General features: G+C 37.5%; 1 protein-coding gene across 2 annotated transcripts; it reads left to right on the plus strand.

Moving 5' to 3' along the window:
* Positions 1 to 372: 372 nt before the first annotated feature.
* Positions 373 to 25,627, plus strand: kiaa0753 (KIAA0753 ortholog). Of its 2 annotated transcripts, none has more exons than XM_077208293.1 (17): positions 373 to 789; positions 1,131 to 1,662; positions 1,739 to 1,845; positions 2,715 to 2,777; positions 2,903 to 3,124; positions 3,224 to 3,416; positions 4,589 to 4,758; positions 5,463 to 5,596; positions 5,685 to 5,822; positions 6,030 to 6,119; positions 7,018 to 7,105; positions 7,357 to 7,410; positions 7,558 to 7,728; positions 8,196 to 8,271; positions 8,482 to 8,602; positions 17,584 to 17,805; positions 24,392 to 25,627. In XM_077208293.1, exons 1-17 carry the CDS (start codon positions 673 to 675, stop codon positions 24,528 to 24,530), a joined length of 2,637 nt encoding a protein of 878 aa, XP_077064408.1. In that variant the 5' UTR covers positions 373 to 672; the 3' UTR covers positions 24,531 to 25,627. The 2 variants fall into 2 exon arrangements, with proteins under 2 accessions (XP_077064408.1, XP_077064409.1); XM_077208294.1 differs by having other exon boundaries at positions 5,466 to 5,596.
* The last annotated feature ends 462 nt before the right edge of the window (positions 25,628 to 26,089 follow it).

Here is a 26,089-nt window from a genome sequence, read left to right on the forward strand (position 1 = left end):
GTAAATGTGGACATAATTTTCATTTTTGGGTGAACTATCCCTTTAATGGACTCCCACTTTTAATTGAAAACCTTGTTTTGTTATGTAGGTTTAAACCTAATAGTTTTTTTGTTGAGTCTAAGATTTGTCTTTATTGTAATGTTGTTGTTTTTGTGTGTGTGTGTGTGTGGGGGGGGGGGGGGCAACTAAAGTTGTTATTTTCTTAATACAACATTAATACATTAACAATACATTTAAATATTTTACATTCCCCCCCAAAAATATTTAAATAAATTCAACATTTTGGGTCACATCAGGCAGGGCGAGCTAGCAGTACATCAGACCGGAAGGGGGCGACAACATGCCCGAACTCAATTATAACAGCTCACAGGCAATCACGAAGAAGTGTTTTGTTGTCATGGCGGTGTTTTAAACTGCCGGACACTTCCTATAAACAAATATTGAGTTTAGTGGCTGTTTACCAACTGGCTGTCATGTTAAAAAAATAATGCCACTGATTTACTCGTCCATTTACTGTGTTTTCGTGTTATAAACCAATCTCTCTTTTTTTGTAATCGTACGGAACAGTCAGTAACAGTTAGACAATTAGTTGCTCTGTAAAGGATTACTCAAGCGGGATTGGTTTAATTTATTATTTCCATCAAGACAGCTCATAAATAAGATTTTATCAGGATGATTTCTGATTTCCAAAGGGGATATGCCATGACCATTGGTGAACTGGGTCCCGTGAACCGTGAATGGATTAAAAAAGGCTCCCCTGTGTCTCAAATGGCTGGTCTGCAAACACAGGTACTGTAACGTTACTGATGCGAGAACATATTAACATATACATACTATGGGTTTGTTGCCTGATCCCTGAGAGAAAGTACTCTGGGATTGGGATTACTAAAACAGGTAGCATGGATTAAATATCGCATAGGCCGGTGTAGGCAGAGGAAGCCTGAAGCCTAAAGCCTGAAGCGTTGCAGTAAATTAATCTACTTGTGTGTGTGTGTGTGTGTGTGTGTGTGTGTGTGTGTGTGTGTGTGTGTGTGTGTTGCTGCATGCTGTATTCTTATGCAAACTTGAGTTTGATGTTAAAGAAAAAGCTTCTCCTTTATTCTCATTGGTTCTGATTCTTCTGATCACAGCTTCAGTTCAATAACATAATGGCACCCAGTGTTCTTAACCGAGCCACCGGTGTGGGACTCCCTTCTCCCATCGTGATAGAGAAACTTATACCCCGTCTAGAGAGGCAGGATGATATGGAGAGCTGTAGCAGCTCCTTACGCCTCTCAGTCCTCTCAGAAGAGCGCCTGCAGGCTGCCCTCAGACTCGCCAGGAGAGATCTGCGCAGGAAACGACAGGAATCCATCAGCTGTTCCTCACTTGAACCACTGGAGAGATCCCAGATTGTCAGCCCTGATAGAGGCAACACAGATTATAGTCCTCATGTGGTGTACCCAAAGATGTCATATCCAAAGAAGCAAATAAAAATCGGGGATCAGGTGCTTGTTTATACACCTCAGAATCCCAACAGGAGACTTAAACAGGCCCCGACACCCACCAAAGACCTTGATCCGAGAGTCAACAGCAATGACCCTCAGCTCAGCCAGGAGATCTGTAAATTACAGAAGGAACTGAGCACATATGTTCAAAGGATAGAGCAGTTGGTTAATAAAGGTATTTTTATTATTCCTAGTAACCCAAATAATATTTTTGTCGCTTTTAAAGAGGCTTGCATGTGTGTTTTCTGCAGGACGTGTGGTAGAGATTCTGGAGCCTGATGAAAAGCACAGGATGGAGATCCGGCGGCAGGAGCAGGCAGCCCGTTCCGCACGTATCATCTATGTGTTACAACAGCAGGTCTGTAAGCACTGCAATTCATATAGACAATATGAAGTATTTAAGAGTACTAAAGAGGAACTTAAGCTGTCTTTTCACTATCTCTGATATTTGCGTATGATTGTCGCATTTCACCCTTAAGTGACAGTCGCACAGAACGTTCAAATTGGGCATGAAGCATCCGTTACTCTCTGCTTATTAACCATTGTAAAATAAATAAATGATGAATGTATGATTAAATATATTCACACACACACACCAAAAGACCGCCATTACGTTTGAAAGAGAAGCAAAGGAGAATTTTTTACAGCGAATTAATGTAAATAACTGAAAGAAATTATAAAATAATTATTTCTGACATAATTTTTTGTGGATATTTTTATACATTCATTATTCATTAAAAATGCTGAATAAGCAGACATGTGAATAAGTATGACCGTCAATACATTTCAAGGAAAAACATAGTAGGTTTTCTACTGCTAATTAATGTAAATAATTGTGTAATAAATATAAAATAATTACTTTAGACATTTATTCATAACCGCTCATTTCACAGAAATAGTTTTTAAAAATTAAAATTTTAGTGCAAAAATCTTGGTCACTTTAACCTCAAACGTTTATATCCACACAAAAACCAAACACGTTTATAATTTTGATCAGAATACATCACATCCGTCGCATAGAGTTTAGTGGCAAAATTCAAATATTTCAAAGCACCTGACGCTCAAGTTGCATCTGAAAATTCTGCAATACGCATATCGACGACAAACCAACAGCAGCTCCTGTGCTACTCTCCTTTGGAAATGAACGACTTCTGGTCTGTCATTTGTCAGAGATGAAAAGGAGGCTTTATAGATTCACAATGGGACTGTTTTGTTTCTCTTTTCAAGATTAAAGAGATACAGGAGGATCTAGACAAGCTGCGTTCCCAGAATGTTAAACACACCCAAAAGGTACCAACATTTATTTTACCCAACAAATCAATACCATAAAGGTTTATTTTTAATTTTAGCTTAATTTTGAAGTGTATGAATGAGACATGCAGGGGCTTTAAATGTTTCTGTGGTTGTCTTCTCAGTCCAAGGTAATGGACAGACTGGCTGCTGCTCACCGGGGAGCTGTAAGAGCCATGCAGGTTTTTATCAACCAGCTGTCAGACCCTACAGAGAGTAGAGTGCCCACCCATTGCAAAGAGCTGGGTCAGCTGATTCGCCAGCTCTCCCTCTGCTCAGCCAAAGTACAGGTGGGACAAGGATCTACCGTACCAGAGACAGCCCTCGACATCCTGCAGAAATTAGAGGTGTCCGTGATTAATTACTATATTATTATACACACTATGTATAAATGCAAAAATTAATACAAAAACCTTATTTAATGCTTTTTGTGTTTGATTCCTCAGACGCTTGACTCAGCACTGAGTAAGCAGGAAGCGACCAGGAAAAGAGACGTAGATTTGCAGATTGTCAACCCGGTGGAAAAGACTTCTAGCCGGGTCAGGGCCCGCAGCATGTCCCCTCCTCGTCCTGCCAGAGACCCAGCTGAGAGGACCTCACGAAGACCCCGAAAGTCAGCTGCTGCAAAAATGCCTAGTGGTAAATCATGACGACCAAGGTTGACGTTAATTTTTCAGAAAGCTTTTTGGTGTTGTATCTGTTAAGGGTTGCACAGACTAGTAGACTAGTTGACTTTAATGCTCTTCCATGAGACTCCACTTTAAAATGACAAACAAATGCATACTCCGAAAGCGCTCCACAAGATATGTTTGATTATACCATCTGAATGCTCAAATTTGATCCGGAGAATGCACGTGTTAAACAGCTACAGTAAACATTAACAGTAAACATAAGTTAATGGCTGTTCCAAACTAATGCGCTGCTGCATTGTAACACGCATACAGACAGTAGCTTGCCCATCATGAGTAGATCGCCTGCACAGAGAAACATTCAGTAGCGCAGAAATGTATTGTCAACACTGTTCTGTGATTTATCAATAAAATAGCTTAGAAACGCAAGTTCTAGCATATATTTCCTAGTAACTAAAACCCACCAATCACAATAAATGTAATCTTTACTGTGCTACTTTATCTGTATCTGATTTAAATCGAGCAGAAATCTGTGAGAAATAGAATGACCCGAAGACAAAAGAACTAATAAAAATAAGCTGTTATGTAGCATCGATGGTCTTGTGGGCAGTGCTGTATTATATGCCATAGCTGTGCACAAGGCAACCCTCGTTTGAGTCTCAGCTCGAGGTTCAGGCTTATTTGTAAATGACGTCATCAGCGACTAGTCCACGTCGACTCGACTTTCATCACATAAATGTCGACTTAAAAAATCTGAAGTCGTTCACCCCAATCTGTATATAAAGTGCACAGGCCCCAAAAAGTATTTGGATACTTAAGCCTTTTGTTTTTACACACTTGAAATTATAACAAAACATCAAAACAAGTGGCATTTATTTTAAAGAAATTTATTTTTCTTTATTTTAAAGCACAAACACACTTCTTAGAAAAGCTCTAGCAGCTTTTATTTGCAGATGCAACTTGGTTTGATATTTTGTGGGGTTTTTGTATTCTTTTTTTAACACTTTTAAAATAATCTTTTTTAATGTGACGAAATTGTCTAAAATGTACAAATACTTTTCTGCAACCCTGTATTTTGAAATAAAATCAATATTGAGTTATTTATTTTATACACTTATATTGAGTGAGTTTTGTTTCAGGCTATTGCAAAAGAAAATCTGATATTTTTGTTAATGAATGCAGGCAGCAGACTGGCAGGGAAATCCCACAAGATCTCACAGGCTTTGGTGAAGGAGCGCAATGAAGTTCTAAAGGCAGGGCTAGAGAGCCTCATACATCATCAAAAACTACGAGAGGCAGAAGCACAGAAACCCAACAAAACTACCAGTGCCATCAACCCTGACCATGCTAAGGTTTTTTCTTTTATAATTAGTTCAGTGATGTTTTTTGTTAGTTATAGTTAGTTATAGTAGTACTTTACTACTATAGTAATTTAGTACTTTTTTTACTTTAATGTGATACACCAACGTTCAAAAGTTTGGGGTTAGTATGTTTTTTTTTTAAATTTATACTTTTATAAGGAGGGATTAAATTGGTCAAAAGTAACATTTAAACATTTCAATTGTTACAAAAGTTTTATCTCAAATAAATGCTGTTTTTTTTTTTTTTACATCAAATAATCCTGACATTTTTTTTATCATGGTTTCCACAAAAATATTAAGCAGAACAGTTTAAAACATTGATAATAATAATAAATGATTCTTAAACGCATCAAATCAGCATATTAGAATGATTTCTGAAGGATCATGTGACACTGAAGACTGGAGTAATAATGCTGAAAATTCAGCTTTGCCATCACGGGAATAAATTACATTTTAAACATTTAGAAAAGAGTTACTTAATAATTACTAATATTTGATAATATTACAGTTTTTACTGTATTTTTGATCAAATAAATGTAGCCTTGATGAGCATAAAAGACTTCTTTCATAAACATTACAAAATTACCAACCCCAAATTTTTTAATGATAGTGTATGATTGTAGATATCTTGGTTTGGATGGTTTTAGATGACAGTTTTCAAAAAATTGATAAAAGACACACTGCCTCAAATTAAGCAGGTGGGTCATCTTCGTGATGCCAGCTTCCAGCAGCCCACCGTCTCATCCAGACTAAGAGAAAACCAGGTACCCCAGAAAGAACCCACTGTGCCTTGGATACCAACTTCTCCTCACTCTCCTCCTCGCCCACAGTCAGTGCATCCAACCCTCTTATCCATTACTTATTCAGACTTGACATGGTTGCATCTTTGTGTTCTACTCAAATGTATGTCTTCTCAGGTGTAGTGCGGCCAGCCGGCCAGAGCCCAGATGTCTGTTCTCACCTCCAAAGAGCCCTGTAAAGCAGAAGCCACAGACCAATTCCAGTACACAGCTCCTATCACATGATAGGAAACAAGCCCAAAATGAAGCACTCAGGTATATATTGAACCCTCTCTTCCAGATATTTAAGAAATTTCTCTGGAGTTTCCAAAGAAAAAAAATACAATTTCTAAATAATTATTACCTGGCTCAGTTTATATAAACAATCATCACCCTGATCCTCAATTGTGAGATGCTCATGTTCGCTGTTGAGTATGTGACCGCAGTTGATGTTCATTGCTGTGCATTTTTAATTTGCAATAGGCAAGCCTGGTTGGACCGGGTGACTGCAGACAGACTGAGAGAGCTGAATCGTCTGAGTAAAGAAGAGGCTGACCGCATTAACAAACTCCGGTACAACAGCAGCTGCTTCATTGTTATACTTAACCAGCAGTTCAAAAAATGAATTCTTGCGCTTGTTTAATTTAGTTCATTAAAAAGAGCTCATGCAATGCATTTCTTGAACATTTTGTCGCTAAATTTAACTGGGTGCAATCAAAATGCAAGTTGACAATCAATTGGGGCTACTTGAATAATGATGTTTGAAAATACAGATCTAGACAAAAAAAAAGCCGGAAATTAAATTTGTTTTTTTTTAATCAAATCATCCATCTGTATTGAAGCTTGTTTCCGCCACTACTTTTTATCTCACAATTGCGAGTTTACATCTCGCAATTCTGACTTTTTTTTTCTCAGAATTGTGAGATATAAGCTTGAAATTGCTTAGAGGAAAAGAGGAAAAAATACTTTTTTCTTTGACATTTTTCAGTCTTTTTTCTCAGAATTGCTAGTTTATATCTAACAATTTTGACTTTATAACACGCAATTGCGACTTTTAATCTCACAATTCTGACTCGTTTTCTCGCAATTTTGAGGTTTTAGAGATTTAAACTCACAATTGCGAGAAAAAAAGTCACAACTGTGAGATAAAAAGTCACAATTGCATGCTATAAATTCAGAATTGTGAAATATAACTCACAAAATTACCTTTTATTTTTTATTCTGTGGCGGAAATTAGCTTACGTACATCTGTGTGTAACTTAATAAATATACCACCAAATTTTAGTATGCTAGAAAAATAAATTTTTGCTCAGTCCTTTGCATGTAGTAGGCATAACTAAATTTAGTTAGTCAAACAATTTGACTTAATTTTATTGCTTTGTAAAGTTTTCCTCAATTTAATTGTTCATTGAACTTTAAATTTTTTGAGTGCATGTTATCATTGATGTGTATTAATATGTGGGCATGGTAGGACCACAGTGGGCTCCCCGACACAATGGGCGGAAAAAGCTGAGCGGGCCGTTAAAGAGAGAATTCAGCCTTTGTTGGATCGAGCACAGGTAAATGCATTCATCTTGCGTATACAGACCCCCCCCCCCCCCAAATAATGTCTGATATAGTGAGTCTATCTGCAGGAGATTTAATCTCTTGCAAGACTGAGTGTACCATTGGACTGTTTTTCCATAATATTTGTATGTTCTTCCCCTCGGGCATGCTGTGAACAGCTGTTGTGCATGTGTGTTGGTATTGATGTGAATTGACAGACATTTCTTTCTATTCATTTCTTTTCTTTCTCATACTTGTACGGCAGGTGGTTAGAGCAGAAAGTGACACTCTCAGAGAGCGGCTGAAGGTTGCAGATAAGGTGAGAAATTCATTACTTTTCTAAAACGACTTTAGTATTCCTGGATGAGCACTGAGGCTTTTCAATCCATATTCAATTTACAAAAGTTCACATAAAAAAAAAAAGTGAGAATGTGACTACGCTGTGCCATGTTGTAAATGCTGGCAGCCTGGGGCCAGGGCGGATGTCCTGAGCGAAGCTCTTCTGGACGATCTTCTGGAGGACGCAGCTCAAGCTCTGTGGGTGACGGAGAGACAGCATGTGGCCGAGACTGATGCTGAGAGGAAGCTGCAGGACCCCACATTAGAGAGCATGTTGTTGAGGATGGAGGAGATGGAGGTCAGTGTGTGGGACATAAAGACATAGATAATAAGATTTGTGAGTTTAGACTGATGACAATCACCATGATGTAATGTAATGGACTGAACTTGATGTTTCTTTTTTATTATTGTTATTATTATTTATTTATTTATTATTATATAATTTTAAAAAATATATATTATTATTGTTATTAATTTATTATTATAATTATTCAAAAAGCTATTACAAATTGTTATTATAACAATTATAATATTAAATTAATATAATTATTATATAAAGAAATTATTAAAAACTTTTATAAATAGTAATTTATATTAGGTAATTGTTTTTATTTGTTTTTGTATTTGTAATTTTATTTGTATTATTAATTGTATTTTTTCTGGGGTAAAAACTTGAGATTTTCTTTGCATCATTTTGATTGGGTCAAAAAAAATAAACTAAAGTATTAAATCACCCGACACATAAAGCTCTATTTTGTTACTCAGAGAGACCAGGAAGATGTGCGTCGACGCTTTGCTATGATCTCATACTCAGACCCTCTCATTTGGGAAAAAGGCACAGGTGAGACACAGTACCCACACAGGCCATCACATTCATCCCTGACAAAAGTAGTTATCAGTTGTCCTTTTGGGAGCATTAGAAGGTCAGTCTCTGCATCTCCCCACTTTGTTCCCAGAGAGACAGACTAGAATGTGCTCTGCATTTTGTTTGGCTGATATGACAGTGATATCCACCAGGTGGCAGCAGTGTAACACTTCTTGTTTGTTGCAGACACCCTGAGGAATATTTTTAGCTCCAGGCCAGCCTCTCCTCAGCCAATCCGACTGACGAAACCAGTCCTAAATGCACCCGGCTCGGCCGACATCCTCCTGCAAAAGCCAGTGGAGACTGGGTGAGTGACTGTCGGCTGGTTTTAGAGTATTGACTGCGTATATGCCAGGCACATTTGGATCAGTCACAACTTAATCAGTCTTTACTTGAATTGGCAGAAGAACAGCACATTGACCAGAGTGTTTTTTTGCACTGTAATATCGGTCTGTTTAGGGAGAATTCAATAACAGCCACAAGGAAAGCAAAATTTTAAATATCTGCTGGTAAAAACCCTCTCTCTCCCTCCGCCTCCTCCTTCTGTAGTTCTGCCAAGACAGAGCGGGAGCCTAGCTTCTTTCTGCCCAAAGCTTTGGCAGCAGCTGTGGCTCAGTAAATGAATGAGGAAAATAAAATAATAAATAGGGACAATCTTGAGAGTGTGAGAGTTGTCTAAAGCGAGAGAGATGGGAAATTTAGTGGAACAGGTTCAATAGATACATTAGACGATTAAAATGCGTTCTCCTCTTCGGCTTCAGCTCACAGCGAGGCCCTTCAGCTCTGTGAACGCAGTGTAAACATTCAGCCTCCACTTTCTTTTTCTCTCTCAACATAGGAGCACAATGTCTAAACAAACTACAAAAGCATCATCTCATGTCTAATCTCAGGGAATTACAGCAGTGTCTACAAGCCTTCCAAGTGTGTATTCTGTCTGCTACATTCTGACTAAAATGATCAGTACACCTTTCAATAATTTATATTTGCATTTATTCAAGTAGCAAATGCTTTTATCAAAGTGACAACACAAATCATTCTGAGTGCTGCAATATAAAGTTTCAAACGTACAAACAAGTATACAGAGATGTAAGTGTGACAGTGAAAAGTAGAGAGCGTACAGTATGTGTAATAGTATATACTGTATTTCCTGTGCTTTTTCTTCCTGTGAGTTTTACAAAATGACAAAATGTCACATTTCTGTCACTGAATGACTAATGAATATTTATTTGTAGGTGTAATGTGTTTAATCGTATGTGATAGAACTAATAAGTAGTCTTTTATCCATCGACTTTGGTGAAATGACAATCAAATAATCTAAATAAAACCCCTACACTTCATTGGGTGAACATTTTTTTTCCGCAGCAAATTATTATAAAATCTAGCATGAGCTTCTACATGTGAATATTATATACAAAATATATTACATTTTATAATTTATAATATATATTACATGTAAGTGTATAAGTAGTAATAATACAAAGTACAATAATAAATAACGGGGTTCAAGAGTTTTACGCCATTTATGCTGTTATGGTTTATGTTGACCTGAAATGTACAGCTGACACCATCAAATATTCACAAAAGAATATGCTAAAACACACAAAGAAATGAAAGGCTTGATCAATAATACTTGATACACAATAAGCATTCTTACACACACACTCAAAAGTGGCCATGGCCACTCCAAACGGTTTGGCATCCCGTCGCGGTCATCAATCGAAAATTCGATTTTTAATTTTTTTTTTGATAATTATTGACAATCATACTCTAGAGAATCTTTCTGCACTGGTTTGGTTCCGATCGGGCGAAAACCCTTGGACTAGTTTATACAAGTTTGTCTTGAGCCAAGGATTCCAACTATATAAAACACTTGAGCCTACTACAAAATGTTTAGGGGTTATGAGCCATTACATAATTTTGATCGCTGTTGCGCCACCATCTGGTCGATTGGGGCGAGCATTGGTGATGTTGTAGGCGGGGTGGGTACTACCATCACTCAAAGTTTTAAGTCTCTACGACTTACGGTTTGATCTGCCCGATCACTTTCAGGGGAGAATGTCTAATCCTTGGAAATGCTAACAATTACAATAGGGGATAGATAGATAGATAGATAGATAGATAGATAGATAGATAGATAGATAGATAGATAGATAGATAGATATGGATGCCTACTGTTGCTGCCTCTCTGTTATCATCGAGTGCTGCTGTGTTGGGCATTTGTTCACTGGTCTCAGGTCAGTGAGCATCATGCTTCACTGACTATCTTTGTCCAAAAAAAAAGCCCCAACTTCAATCTGGAACCGGTACAAATAGAGGACAAGGCACTGTAGTCCTTTTTTAGTAATATTTGTGTTACCATATCTCTGCATGTAAACAGTCAATTAACATCCCAGATGGTAACCATAAGGACAAATAAGGCCCACTTGCAGATTTGTTTATTCTCCCCATGTTCCAGTGCACTTATCATGGGTATTTGGCAAGCGTGGATGTCAAAGGCTGCGTGGGCCATGGGTACTCTCCAATTCCCTGATCTGAACCTTTGTTTGGATTTATTTATCCTTAGCTAGTCACTTTATGCTGTCAGAGAACACTGGCTCTGAAATGTCACTGCACGAGGAGGCTATTCTTCAGTCTCTCTTTTGTCTGTGTTGAAACATGAGCAATGACTGTGACCACGATTAAGATCCCTCTGGAGAAATCCAGTGAGCTGCAGTGACTGAAAGAGATGCAGGGATCAAGGGTCTATCAGTTATACTGGCAGTTGTCCAGTAGAGAAATCACATAAGATTATTATTTTTGGGGTCGGTAACATTTTTTAATGTTTTTGAAAGAAGGCTGCATTTATTTGATAAAATAAACAGTAATTTAAAAAAAAAATATCTTATTGCAATTTTATATGTAATTTATTCCAGTGATTGTAAAGCTGAATTTTCCGCATCATTACTCCAGTCTTCAGTTTAACATGATCCTTCAGAAATCATTCTATGCAAAATAAATTCATACACTATATGAAAGTGTTTTTTACATACTGGATTTTAGTTTCAATGAATTTAATTTCCAATGTAAATAGATAAAAAGGACTATAATTTGACAAATGACCCTTGGAATGTACATTTTGTAGTGATTTGTATTACTTAACAGAAATGCCCAATTTTTGTATGGAGAAAGTTAGTACACCTGTTTTTTTTTTATCAATGCATCAGGTGCATCAGTTAGATAAAATGAAGTACAAATTAGCTGAACCACATTAAAGAGTAAGGGCTACACTTTGTTTTCTTAATGGGGTTAGGTTAATCCCCTTAACCTTTTTCCCACAGCGCTGTAGTTAGTAAGTAATAATAGCAGTTGCTTGTATCCAAAGCAACTTGCATTATACTCAGTGCTATCACCTTACTTTAAAGGACAAAATCTTGACATCACTTCAGGATCCTTGTCTAGTGTCCAGCTGGCCAACATAATGCAACATTATTTCTCTGATTTAGGAAATGGCTGTCATCAAAAGCTTTTTGCAACTTATTCTTGACTTATCCATCCAAAAGAAGTGTCCATATCTGCCTTGATCCTGCTTGCACAGTTTAATGACAACTTGGCAACTGCTGCTCGTTTAAAAGCCACACAAATGGACATTATACTCTTGATCAGAAAGTTACAGTCAATCTACTCATCAGCTGTCTCTTAATCTCATTTATTCTTCTGGCCTCCGTCGTTAATTCTCTCCTGATGTTACAGTTTTATATGTTAGAATCAACCTAATGGTTCAATCAAACTCTCAGTGAGCATTTTACATCCTTTTTGCAGCTTATTTACATCAGAATGGACGATTATTGGGCGGATGTGGCCGAGAAAGATAAAACTCGTGGAAAATGAATTATGCAAAGCATTATGGTAATTCCTCGGCTTTTAGTACAGCAACTAAAGGCCAAGGCCGAACAGAGGATTTATGATGGGAAACCAGTAAAATGTTATTTGCGTATGAAATGTGCCACTAGAGGGGGCAACTACTGAGGGCTTTTTGGCGGTGTAGCACATGCTCATGGGAAGTAATTTAAAGAGCGGTATTGGTCCTGGATGTTGATTAGCACGAAAAGCTTATTATTTGTTGTCTAATCTCTGATTACCTGTGAAGGCAACACACTGTTTGAAACGGAAACACTGTGAAGTTTGTAAATTGCACACACAAACTGATTGGGGATTTATACTCGGATACAGAAGGCTGCACACAGTTCATTTGTCACTGCTAGGCTGGTTGCAAAGAAGCAATGTGTGTCCTTACTTCAGCACAATAGAGAGCTGTCAGTGTGGCTTTGATTCTTAGCTTTAGTTTTTATTATTATGATTATTCAGAGAACCACTTTGGCTTGAGAAAAGGAATGATAGGGGACCCAGGGGAGAAGCTGAAAAGCTCTTCTAGAGCATAATCAATCAATCGCCCGATTTATAATGAAACTCAATATATGTGTTTGCTTCCTGTTTTTTTTTTTTCTCCCTCTGTGATTTGTTTGGATTTTTCTCTCAGTGGATTGTAGAGTCAAGTGTCATTTGATGCAGGCGTAAAAGCATCAAACAGACCAATCTGTCCTCAGCCAATCCTCTTCCATTCTAGTCCATTTTAGTGCCCTCTTTCAACATCAATATTTCATACAATACACAGACCGAGAGGAAGTCTCCAATGTGGATTCTCATTCTGCACCATTTTTTCTGAATGGCTAGGTTGATATTTCAATTTGACAAAATGGCATTTGAAATATTTTGCACTGGATTTAATTTTATCCATCTTATCCGTGAGTAAAAGTGGGCGGCACATACAAGTGTTACAGGTGGTTGTAGAGGAGGGGAGAATTTCAGAGATGTAGCGAGTCACTACATTTTGGAAAATTACTTTTATTTAATTACTTAAATTGCTTTTATTATTTTATAATTTTATTCAGCAAGGATGCATTAAATTGTTCAAAAGTGTTACAAAAGATTTCTATTTCAAATAAAATATTCATCAAGGAACCATGAAAAAACTGCATCATGGTTTCCACAAAAATATAAAGCAGCAACACAATATAATTTTCAACAACAATAATAAATGTTTCTTGAGCACCAAATTGGAATGATTTCTCATGTGACACTGAAGACTGCAGTAATGATGCTGGAAAATTCAGCTTTGCCAGCACAGGAATAAATTACAAATTTAAAATATATTGAAATAGAAAATAGTTCTACAAACATAATTCAGGACAAATTCTTTGAAAACAAGTCTTATAATCTTATGCAATTTTGCTGCTCAAGTACATTTGTCTTGTTTTAATTTATCTTGTTTGCTTTGCAGTAGAGCGCTATTAAATCTTACACCCTGCAACAAACTCTCTCTGAATGAGGTTTTCTAATGCAGAAGTGTCAGGAACAGAATCATAAAGGAGTGATAGTTCATAATTGGTGATATCTTATAATGTCCTGTGTCTGCATAAAGAGGTTATGGGTGTTGGGGGTCTCAACAATAGAGTGACCACCAACACATCTAAGAGAGTGTCTGATCCCCCACTTCTCATTCAAAGCTCATAGAGATCAATGCAGAGCTCATGGTGAGGCATGGTTTGATCTTCATTCTATGTTCTCTAACCTTTTAATTCATACCGCCATCTCTCTTTCTTTTCCTCCATCTCTTTCTCCATCTAACCTTGTCTGGCTAATCTCCCTCTCCGGCTCCTTGACGGTAACCTTGCTGCTGGTTATGGCCCTCTCACTGGATGAAAACCACAAAACTGGAGCCCTTTAGATTTATTGGTTTTGATCTCTGGCTTCTGAATATTGATAGAGCATTGGTCGTCCAGAATCTCATCCACTGACTTTTACACATCTCATTTCTGTTTGCACAACCTTATTACAGCTGCCTTTCACCATTATTTCACTCCCCTATCACATGTCAAAAACGCTGTTTGTCTATGGTCTGCTGCTTTTCTGATCCATTCGGTATTCCTTGCAAGAACTTCAAAGCAATGTTTCCATCTTGTAACCTTTGTCGGCCATTTAAAAGCACAGAATGACATGCCTGCAATGCTATGTATGTAAAATGTATTAATAGAATATAAAAATATAATTTATTTTTAATATTTATGTAAGAGGTATTTATTTATTTAGAATAATTTATTACACAAATGTGTATCTTAACTATCCATTTGCATATGAACAACCATTCTGTATTTATTTTGATTCTGTGATTTCGTTTTTCAAAAGTGGTGAATTTTTCTTTGAAAGAACTGGATCGCAAAAGTAATTAACTTGTGAATCAATTTAAACTGGTTGCACTCTTATAGAATAGAAATAGAGAATATACATTTCTGTAAAATGTGTTTTTATTCACAATCTCTGTGAAGAGGTTCACTAGATCAGAGGTTTTCAAACTGTGGGTCGCGACCCATTTGTGGGTCGCAGATTGGGAAGAGGTGGGTCGCGCAATCACTTTTGCAGCTGCAGCTGAATTTACGTTTCATGAGTGACACATACAAACAGGTTGCACGTTGAACCAACGTTAAATAGAAATCGCTATATTGCTTAGAGCGATTTAAAGTTAGATAAATGTCAGTATTGTGTTTCATGAAGCGCGCGCTTGCGACTTGTTGTGATAACAATTTTCACCGTCTCAGAGCGGCTTCGGTTCATTAAGCGTTCAAAAAATGTTTGATGCGCATTATTAACGAGAAGAAACTCGTTTACTCCAATCACTGCACTGCATTCTGCATGAGATCGCATTACACCGGAGAATTCAAATGTCACGAAAGGTTGATTCAGGTCTGGGCTGCGTTTCCCAGAAGCATCGTGAGCTAAGTTGTTTGTAGAGACCATTGGTGGCAATGGTTCTGCGATCTACTCAGGCATACGATGCTTTTGGGAAACGCATTAATCTCTGTCGTCTGTTCAACACAGCGCTGTTGTCTTTCAGAGATATGGTCGTCGTAAGAGTGCGTTGTTTTGTGTTCCCTCGCATGCATTATGATACCTACCAACGCATAAGGAAAATACATATTTAAAAGGTAATTAAAATTTATACACACGAGCACGAAAGCGTTTTCTGCGCTGAACAACGCAATGAGTTTAACAACACTCGCAGCATAAATAGGCTATTAGTATTGAAATTCTAGGTCCTGGGCATAGCCTACTGTCAAATAAAATTATTAGTATATAATATATATATATATATATATATATATATATATATATATTTTATATTCTGATTTTTTTGTCATATCAAACCTTTGGTTAAGATTAAGCTAACTTAATCTTTTTCATTTATTTAAATTTGTTTTGCCATGTTTGGGTAAATCAGTTGAGGCAGCAGACAAAAACTACTCAGTATTCTTCACATTATTTCAACAGCCATAAGGCTACTATTTTAATTCTCAAACTTTTTCTAATGTATGTACCATAAGTTTATTGCAATTAAACTTATATGTCATACTATGACAAGAAAAACTGCTCTAAAGAGAACTAACGCCTCCCACCCCACATTCATGCTTTAAAATTATTTAGGTGGGTCTTGAGATAGATTATTCTTGTCTACGTTGGTCCTGGAATGGACAAGTTTGGGAACCCCTGCACTAGATGACCTTTTAACCTGTTAATTGCCCTTAAGGCATGCTGTGGCACTCTGGAGAAGTGTAAAGTTCACTCTAGTTATAGGTGTTAACTTCTACTCATTTGTTATTGGCTTCCTCATTGTTTATTAAGCTTCCCTAAGACAAAGTGTCTGCTTGTATAAATCACATGATGAGCCCTGACAGTGTTTTTTCTTGTGACTGTGACTGCTGAAGCTTGTGTAATGTGTTGAAAGAAGTAAAGGGAGAAATTTTGGTCATTATTTTTGGCTCTCCACCGTGCCTTGCCAGGCTTGTTTTGACAGAAAAAGCCTGGAAAGCCTTTGCCCGTTTCACTGTGCATGTGCATGCTTGTTTTTACATCTTACAGAACTGCATGTGCGTTCAGAACCTCGTATGACCTTTCTTGTTTGCATAACTTCAGAGCCAAATGAACAGAAGGGACGCCTTCTAATTTGAATCCCTAAATTAATCGCTTACCTTGACCGTCCTTTTACCCGTTTTTTGTTCGCGCTGTGAAACTGCTCAAAGTTTGACATTATTCCCCCAGCCGCAGTGAATTCCTCACTTCTCTAGAGTATCACAGCATGCTCGAAACGCTTGAGGTAGCTGTTAGCCAGAGCGGTATTCTATTAGCCGCACAAAGAGGCGCCTTGCGGGAACGGTAAAGGGGAAGTGATTGTACAATAGCAGCGCCGGCCCCCATAATATTCCATTAGAAAATAAATGGCCCTTGTGAGCTTTTGGAGGCCTTGCGCTTTAAGTGTCTAGACTGAGCTTGCGTCCAATATTTCTATTAAAAGCAACCTGGAATAGGAGTTGTGAGATGTTTCTTACTTCTGCGGCTAAATATGAAGGTGGAAAGAGTGCTTCAGAGGGTCTGATTAACACCAAGTGTACCTAGTGTGGTCCAGATGAGACGGCTGGTGCGCTGAGCTCACGTGGAAGTGATGTGAGGGAGGGGTTGAGATGTTTACACGAGTGCTTTTGATTACAGATTTAGCACCACTTAAATCAAAATTGAATATTCATTTAGAGTATTAATTTGTTGTGATTGTGTTTGTATCACTCTTTAATTCCCTTAACAGTATGGTGGTCTGAAGCATGAATAAATCTTACTGATGTTTCTGTTTAGACATGATGAGCTAACTGCAAATGTTTCTGTTTAACCACATTTAGAATAATTAAGATTTTTTAATGTCCCTTATCAGCATATTAGTATAATTTCTGAAGGATCATGTGAAAGTGAAATGCCATCACGGTAACACATTATATTTTAAAATATATTAAAATTGAAAATCTGTATTTTATAATTGTAACAATATTTTACAATATGACTGTTTTTATTGTATTTTTGATTAAAAAAAAATGCAGCCTTGGGTGAGCAAAAAATTACACACGCACAGACACAGACACACACACACACACACACACACACACACACACACACACACACACACACACACACACACACACACACACACACACACACACACGCACACACGCACACACACACACACACATTCTGTCGAGTACTGTAATCAGATTGTTTAATACAGAATAAAAATTACAAACTGTGCTGTCTTTGGTGTAGCCTTTAGCTATGCACATAAAAAAAACAAGAACAAGTAACACATTTGAAATTAAATGACCTTTATGAAAGGGTGAGCAAAATGCATGAGAATTTCTTTTTTTCTTCTGTTTACAGGGCTGGATCAGACGCGTCGATGCTAGATGAGGAGTGTTTAACTCTAAATGACCCCAGGAATCCAGTCTCAGCTGGAGGGCAAAGCACACGAGGGACGTACCTTACTGTGCCGCCCAGCATGCAGAGGAGTATCCAGAAATACAGGGAGAACCATGATGCCTTCCTATGTCTGGTCTCACATGAGGCTCTGGGGAGCTTCAATCCCTGGGCAATTGCAGACAGGTTTGAATCTAATCATTTCTTTATTAATAATAACACATATCAATCAAAACTAAAGTGTGGAAAGAACTCAAATGAAAATGCATGATTGGTTAAGGATATTAGTAACATTAGTGACTGGAGAACATGTATATGCACTGTGGCATTACAACACTCACAATTTTTTTTTCTTTTCACACAAATTAAGATTACAGGGTTTCACAGTGCTTCACAGTGCACAGTGCTATATTATGACCTCAAAATACTTTTTGCCATTGTGCATGGTTTCTAAACTAATACATTTTGACATATTTATGGCTTTCTCGGCATAGTAAACTTGCTCGGTAGCACGCCTGGTACATTATTACACTTGTAATGCAATAAAAGAGCTAGATGCAAGCTAAAATGGCATGGTTACTTCAGAAAATGAATTTTCATCTCACATTTGCTTTTGTTAAAACTATTGAATACGTGTTATTAGACATTTCAATTTTTAGTGTTGTGAAATCTGCAAGAAATTTTATATTTTTCAGAAATTACACCAGAGGCATGTTTTTTCAATGACCTGGCTTTTTCTAAAAGTATAGAAAGAAGTAACTGTTGGGAGTGGGAGATCACAAAACTATTTTATTTTATTATTTATATACTATTATTGTATTTATTAATATTTCAAATTTTAATACCTTTCATTTTGATTTTCAGTTTTCTTTTTATTTTAGTTTAAGGTTTTGTAATTTATGTGCTTTTGTCATTTTTATTTGTTATTATTATTATTTTAAATAATTCTATATCTTAAAAGTCACGATGAAACAGAAGTAGTGACATATATTTTCCTATGTATTGTTATGTACTTCTGAGTGAAAAAGATTTTCAAAAAGAAAAATTGTAGGGCAGGGACTTGGATCTATGCTTCAGTTGTTGTCAATTGGATTTTGAGATGTGGTGGATTAAATGATTGGAGAAGTTTGGATACCTCACCTGAGACAAGTCGTTTTATACCGGAATATATATTTTGATTAAAAATTATGAGGTCAAAACATTTAATAAATTAAGCATATGCACAAATTAATTGTTCACAATGAGATTTATAACACACATGTATACAATAGTAGATCAATAACAACACTGACGCTAAAATATACCAATCATGTTTATTCTGAATGAGGCAATTATAATAACGAAGATTAAAGGGGAAGTACGTACTATTTTTTATGTTAAAATACATTCTCTTAACTTAGTTTATTGTTTTTATTCGTTAAGAATATTAGTAACATTAGTGACTGGAGAACATGAATATGCACTATGGACTAAAACACTGAAAACACTGACAATTTTTTTCCAACACAAATTAAGATTACAGGCACAGATTATTGATTAATAATTAGTTTCCTATCACAGTACTATATTATGACCTCAAAACACCTTTGGCCATAGTGCATGGTTTCTAAACAAATACATTTTGACATATTTATGGCTTTCCCTACATAGTAAACTTGCTTGGTAGCACGCCTGGTGCTTTTTCATCTCACATTTGCTTTTGTTAACACTATTGAATACTGGTTAGTATTGAATACTGGTTTCTACTGCAAGAAATTCAATATTTTTCAGAAATTACACCACAGGCAGGTTTTTCAATGACCCTGGGTTGGAAAGGAATCTTGCATCACTTGTTGTTGTCATTTAGCTGCCAAATGTTGTCAAGAACCATAATGTATTTGCAATTGTAATGTTTTTTTCCATTTCTGAATTTTAATGCAGTGACTTCAGTAAACAACTGAACTATGTGTGTATCAAAGCTGAAGTGTGCATGTGTCCCGAGGACATATAACCTAAATTAGCTCTTATTTATTTAGCACTGATATCTGCAATTTCCTGATATATTTTGTTTGTGCTTAAGACATGTTCCTGGATGTATAAACACTAAAAGCTCAGCTCTTCTATTTGCATTCAGAGCAACAGCAGATTAATCATAAGCCTCAGCGTGTTTCCCACAATGACACCACTAGTAGGAATTGAGAATGTTTACAGCCTCTCGGCTATAATGATCCTCGCACACGATGCTATTTTAAATGTAAATATTAGCTCTGTTTTTTGATGGGTGCTAATGTAGAGCGTGCTCCTGTGCAAATGAGCATCTTTGTTGTTCCACTAGTGCTCCTGCACGCCCACCTCGCCATTACCATACTTAACAGAATTTTTAAGTTGGTGCAATGCGGTGGATATTTATCAAGTCCTTCTAGTCCACAGAGAGCACACTTTTAACAGCGGTGGGAAGAGGAACACAAAAAACAGAATCTGATCCTAGACCTGAGGTCTCATTTGTCAGACTTGATCCTCGCGCCATGGGCTGTGTGGGTGGCGAGAAGAATTGTTGCAAAAATAATTTACGGAAGCAAGAATATTTGTAAAAAATATTTACCTGTGTGCTGCGGCTTGAAAAAAAGCTGAGTTATTGCACGGATATAAAATGAAATTGAGGGTCTGTTTTTGTTGTTGCGGAGGTCAGTGTTGCACCGTAGAGACTCTGAATGGTTATTATTCTAGAGAAATAGAGAAGATGTGAAATGTCACGGCAATTAGTGCTGCTGCTGGGAATGGGTGTGGGCACTTGTCAGTCTGCAGTGCATTGTGGGTAATAAGAGCCTTGAAGGCAGTCAAGGCCTTGAGTGAGCACAGACTGACTGGACTCTCTGGTTAGCTCTGCTCTTTACGCTGAGGAATATTTGCCTCAAAGGAGGAATTTAGATGATCTTATCACTGTCCTAAAGACGTAGACAGAAGTATTTTCTTTTTTTTTGTTCCTGACACACTCTAAGGAAGGTTGAATGCCGAAATGCATCAATGTGCAGTTTAAAAAAAAAACTGACTAGGCATAATGTGAATAAAAGCTTTTTAAGTAAAAGTAACCGTTATTTTTTAACGTTGAGCGATAGCAAAACAGTTTTATTTTATTATTCTTATACTTATGTATTTATTAATATTTAGAATTTTAATCTTTTATTTTTTGATTTTGATTTTGATTTTTCATTTGTTTAAGGTTTTGTAAATGTATGTGCTTTTGCCATGTTTATTAGTTATTATTATTATTATTATAATAATTATTATTATTAATAATATTTAATTAATTTAATTATAATATTTCTATTTCTTAAAAGTCACGATGAAACCAAAGTAGTGACATCTTTTCCTAATTATCTGTAAGATCTTACTTTCATGCTGTGGAAATACAAACAGGAAGACAGAATAGACCAACGCTACTTTTGCGTCATCGAAGGGTAACGCCCCTTTTTTGGGGAAAACAAACGGATTCCTCTGAGAACAGAACTCGCTCTAGATCTGCAAAGTTTCTTGATAGCAAAAATGGCACAAACATACACACTCTCTTTGCTGGCCGAGGACCGTGAGCGGTGTTTAAAGAAGCTACTGGATACGGGGTTACAGAGGTGTCCCTTTGAAATGGTCGAAAACTGGATTAATGACCCCACGCAGTGGCCAAATATGGACTATTCAGACATCTACACACTCATATTCAGTCATTAACACACTCACAGTATGACAAACTAGACGATGAGGCCATGTCACTTGGATCATATTTAACTTGATTTAAGCTATTTGGTTGTCAACTAGTTAGCTGCTAGCAACTACGTGATTAGCTCTCACTAGGCACGCTAACGCTACCTTGGCTGTTAACTGATTTTACTGTTGAAATAGTGGCAGGCTAGGACTAAAGTGGACTTGGCTGGTTTCTGCTTGTGTCTAGAGTGCTAGGACTCTGAAAGTTGTAAAAAGGTTTACATTGTACAGTAAAATATGTAGCGTAGCATCTATATGATCCTAATAAATTAACATTATATCTCTATTCTGCGTTCACTTGCAAAACTTTTGAATTGCCCGAGAAAGTTTTATTCGGTCATAAAATTTCCACGAAAAATTTCCCCAGAGAAACTTTGGAGAATGAAATAAAGAGCTGGGAGGAAATATTTAGCCTATATCAACACAAAAGTTATGCAAGTAAACGCAAAAACTATTATAACCTAATCTTTCCTGGCATCTCATCTTTTCCCATCACTTTAGGTTTGGTTAACATCTTTAATAAATCATTTCACAAGCTATCTTGAAAGAACAGAGGCATGGTCTGAGATAATAGTGTATTTACCGGTGTGGTGCCGAATTCTGACCCCCGCCAAATTATGACCCCTCCTAGTATGGTAGGTTTAGGATTAGTTGTGGGGGAGGGGTTAGGATTAGGCAATCAGATACTGATTTCAACGAGGGGGGTAATAATTTGGCAGGGAGTCGAAGTTCGGCACAACACCGGTGTTGAATTCTCGGAAGATGAAGAAAATAATTTCTTCACCAAAATACAAACCGCCACAATGGAACATCCCTCATGGCCTCATCGTCTAGTTTGTCATACTGTGAGTTTGTTAATGACAAAAAAAATAGGCAACATTTAGGTGATTCCACGAGATAGTGGTAGATGTCTGAATAGTCCATATTTGGCCACTGCGTGGGGTCATTAATCCAGTTTTCGACCATTTCAAAGGGACACCTCTGTAACCCCGTATCCGTTTGCTTTCCCCCAAAAAGGGGCGTTACCCTTCGATGACGCAAAAGTAGCGTTGGTCTATATAACGAGCGCAACGCTGAAAAGGGGAGGGGCAATGAGAGTTTGGGGGAGTGGCTACTGTATCAGGCGGAGCCAGAGGGTGTCCAGCCAATGTGGGACCGTGACTGATACCCATGACATAAGAAATGACATTCAGCTTCGGTTACAGAAGAACAAGACAAAAATCACTGCATTTAGATCTTAAAAAAGATTAAACAGGTCTTAAACAGGTCATGAACACGCCAAAGCAAACTTACTAGGTATTGTGATGCAACACCTCACAATGGACTTTGATGTGTCCATTTTAGACAGCCTCAAACAGAGTGTTCGCCCACTCGGCTGCTTGCTTATGACACATAGCAATACAGATAAAAATATTCTTAATACCTGGGACCTTTCATTGAAAGCAGCCTAGTTTTACCCAGTGCCATAGAGAGAAAGAGTTTGCGACACTCACATAGACCGCCATAGGAACTTTGGAATGCGGAAGTAACGCGTGTCGTGGAGCAGCCAATAGTTCCAAACACTGATAGTTCCAGCATTGAACCCCATTAATTTTCAGTGTTTCCGAAGTATGCTCGCTGGTAAATTAATGAAATTATTGTATTTTTTTACTTTTACACATTAGCCGACCTCTCGTGAATCTAGTCAGTAGTTATATTTTATGTAGCCAGTTTTAGTTAATGTTTATTGGAAGATAATAGGTTAATTGCAGCTATATAGCTTACGTGACACTAACGTTAGCTAACTTACGGTAACCTGATGTATATAATATTATTAATAATAATTTATATATATATATGTAGTTGTATATAACCCAGTTGTGCTAAAATAAATATCATGAGACGTCCATCATCAGATGAGCCGCTAAAGCCAGTGCTACTACCCATGCAAACTTGAACACTAAGCTTTACCCTCCAAAAAAAACCTAAAACTTATCTAAGAAATATACAGTATTTCGTTGTCACCCTGCATCTCCAAATGCAAAACTGACATTAACTAAATGCAATAATGCAGTAACAGCTGAAAAAGTAGGCTACTTGGGTGTGTGTTTAATTTTATATTGACCGTTCAATAATGTAATCGCTGCTGTCTGTCCCTTAGAAGAACATGACTACTGATGGGGCTTACGTGAACCATGTGACAGCCATAGCAACTCTTTCTCTCTATGGCTCTGGTTTTACCCACTGAGACATGCCTTCATGTAGCACCCTTAAGAGCTGTGTTTGTGATGTTTGGGTTGGGGAGGCACAGCGCGGGAAAGGGGAGTTTGAAAATTCTGTAAAGCTTCAAATAATAGCCCAGGCTTTTATTTTCCCAAATCGTCGAACTGCACCAGCTTGTATTTGAGACAGGCGTCTATAAGAGGCAGGCCTTTATAATTTAGTGTTGAGATGTTGTTCCTAGAGTTTTTAATCTTTAAAAATCTCCAAATGCTCCACGTGAAACTGCGGTCTTCCGACCTTTTACTATCGTGTCCATTTATTTTGTTTAATATGCGCGAGGGAGAGAGAGCAAGACAGCGCTTGTGTTGTTTGAAGATGTGAGAGTGTGCGCGCGCGCGGCTGGGGCGCTCTCTCTCTCTGCTCGTTTGCACCCTGTCAAGCGCAGCAGTCATTCTATTACATCACTCACCGATCAAAAAAGGCTTTGGCGGGACACAAATTTGCTTTGGCGGCCGCCAAAAAGCGGACGATCCGACGGGTTTTAGAAGATTAAATACAACCCGAAAATAAAAAACAGACCCGGCCTCTATTTGAGACGGGCCTTTATTTACCAAACCTGTCGCCACACCAGGCGTGTAAAAGAGACAGGCGTCTATTTGGGACTCGACTATTATTTGAAGTTTTACGGTATACAGTATTTTTGTGATTCTGCTAGGTTCTACTAGTGTTGCAGAAACTACATACTTCAAAAAAATTTGAGTGAACTATCCCTTTAAAGTAAACTGAGCAGCAAGTGCTGTGAGATTGTAACTTTCTTTTCCCTTGTTTCCTTCAGTCTGGCGGATGAGCTAATGGCCGAGGCTCTGGCTGATGTGGCGGCAGAGTTCCAGGATGTTTGTGAAGAGTATGCGGAAGCTGTTTTCACGTCAGAGTTCCTCCAGCCTGTGCAGTCTCCCACTACATCAGTGTCATAGAAGCTCCTCATAAACAACTTACAAGCAATGACATTTTGATATGTTTTTGGAATTGAACATTGTAATAGGTTTTCCAGGTTTATATATTTGTATGTTTTTTCCATGAATTACGTTTTCATGCTTTAAATGGTTTGACCGGTTTATGCTTTACCGGTTAGAGCTCAGTATTTACTCTGACCGGCATTTTTGCTGTAATGCGAAACCTTAGTGGGCGGTCTGACTTCTAAATGCAAACAGATGCTTTTTAGCACACGGCTAACAAATGTCACATCAATGTGTCATAATCCATGCAACCTTCTTTGTGCATTAGTCAATGCAATAGTTAGTTGCTATTCAGCATAGAGAAAAGCTTTAAAAGAACCACTACATTATTAATGCATTGGAAATTATAAGATTTACACTCTTATCCATAAATACCTCACACTAGTGGATCACTCACCTCCTCTTGAATAAGCATTATTTGAGGCATTAATGCTATCCGCATCGGAACACAAACTTGCTGCTTTGTGGACTGATTTCACACACTCTAAGGCATATGTTTTGTTCCTCTATGCTAATTGTCTTTAATCAGGACAGGACACATAGGCACTAGTCTTTACAAACGTTCTTTCCATAGGGGCCGTGTGCAGAAATGATACAGCTCTTATATAACCAAGGCTATAATAATCAGAAAGTGTGTAGTTTAGGCATCTAAAATGAGGGTCTGCGTCTTTGTGTGGTTTTAAAAGTATCGGTTGTCTCATTACTGTTTAATTCTAATGTAGTGAGCAAATTTTAGGGAACGTTTCTTAACCTGTCAAACTGCAGTTTAAACCCACCAGATGTGAGTCACAGGTTTCTTCCATTTCTGTTCAGCAACCTACTTATTTGAGAAAAAGTGCCTAAAGCAAACTAATAGCACAACATAACTGCATTTGCCAGTAAATTCTAGGCTTTGTGCCATGAATTATTATGATGCTGAGACTCAATAGGAAAATGGTCACCAGTTTGGCATGAAATTGTTCTTGTGTTATTGCGTGTGAAAGACAACTGTTGAATTGTATTGTATTTATAATCATGATTTAATTTATAATGGAAATAAATGTTTGTTTCAAGGATCTCCTTTGTACCCTGGCCTGGTACCCTGGATGAAATTGCTTTTAAAAGAAAAAGTTGAAATTAATTGAATTATAATTTTTTTTCCTGCGTTCAGTCAGTGTAATCAGTGTTATCTATCTTTCTGCCTGTCGGGCCTGCAGGCTGTTTCTCTTATGCTGCTTTTACCAGAAACGCAATGCAATGTTTGGAGTCAAAGTATTTTGTCATTGGGTTTTCCTGCCTGTTACAAATAGGCCAAATGTGCCTTTAAGGAGTCTGATAATGCAAGATGGGCAGTTTTGCCTGGAATTGAAAAACTCCAGACTTCACCTCTATCAATAGTCATTTAGAGCTACTCCAGAACAGTTAACGTAGGATCCCTGATATGCAGCAATGCCTTACATTAGACTAGGATGAGCTGGGGTTATTTTATATACTGTACATGGCAACACAAAACACTCTTTTCATACAGACAATGAGCT

Source organism: Siphateles boraxobius, unplaced genomic scaffold (genome assembly GCF_051911475.1).
Source record: "Siphateles boraxobius isolate OS27281-9 unplaced genomic scaffold, OSU_SipBor_1 6, whole genome shotgun sequence".
Taxonomy (NCBI): Eukaryota; Metazoa; Chordata; class Actinopteri; order Cypriniformes; family Leuciscidae; genus Siphateles; species Siphateles boraxobius.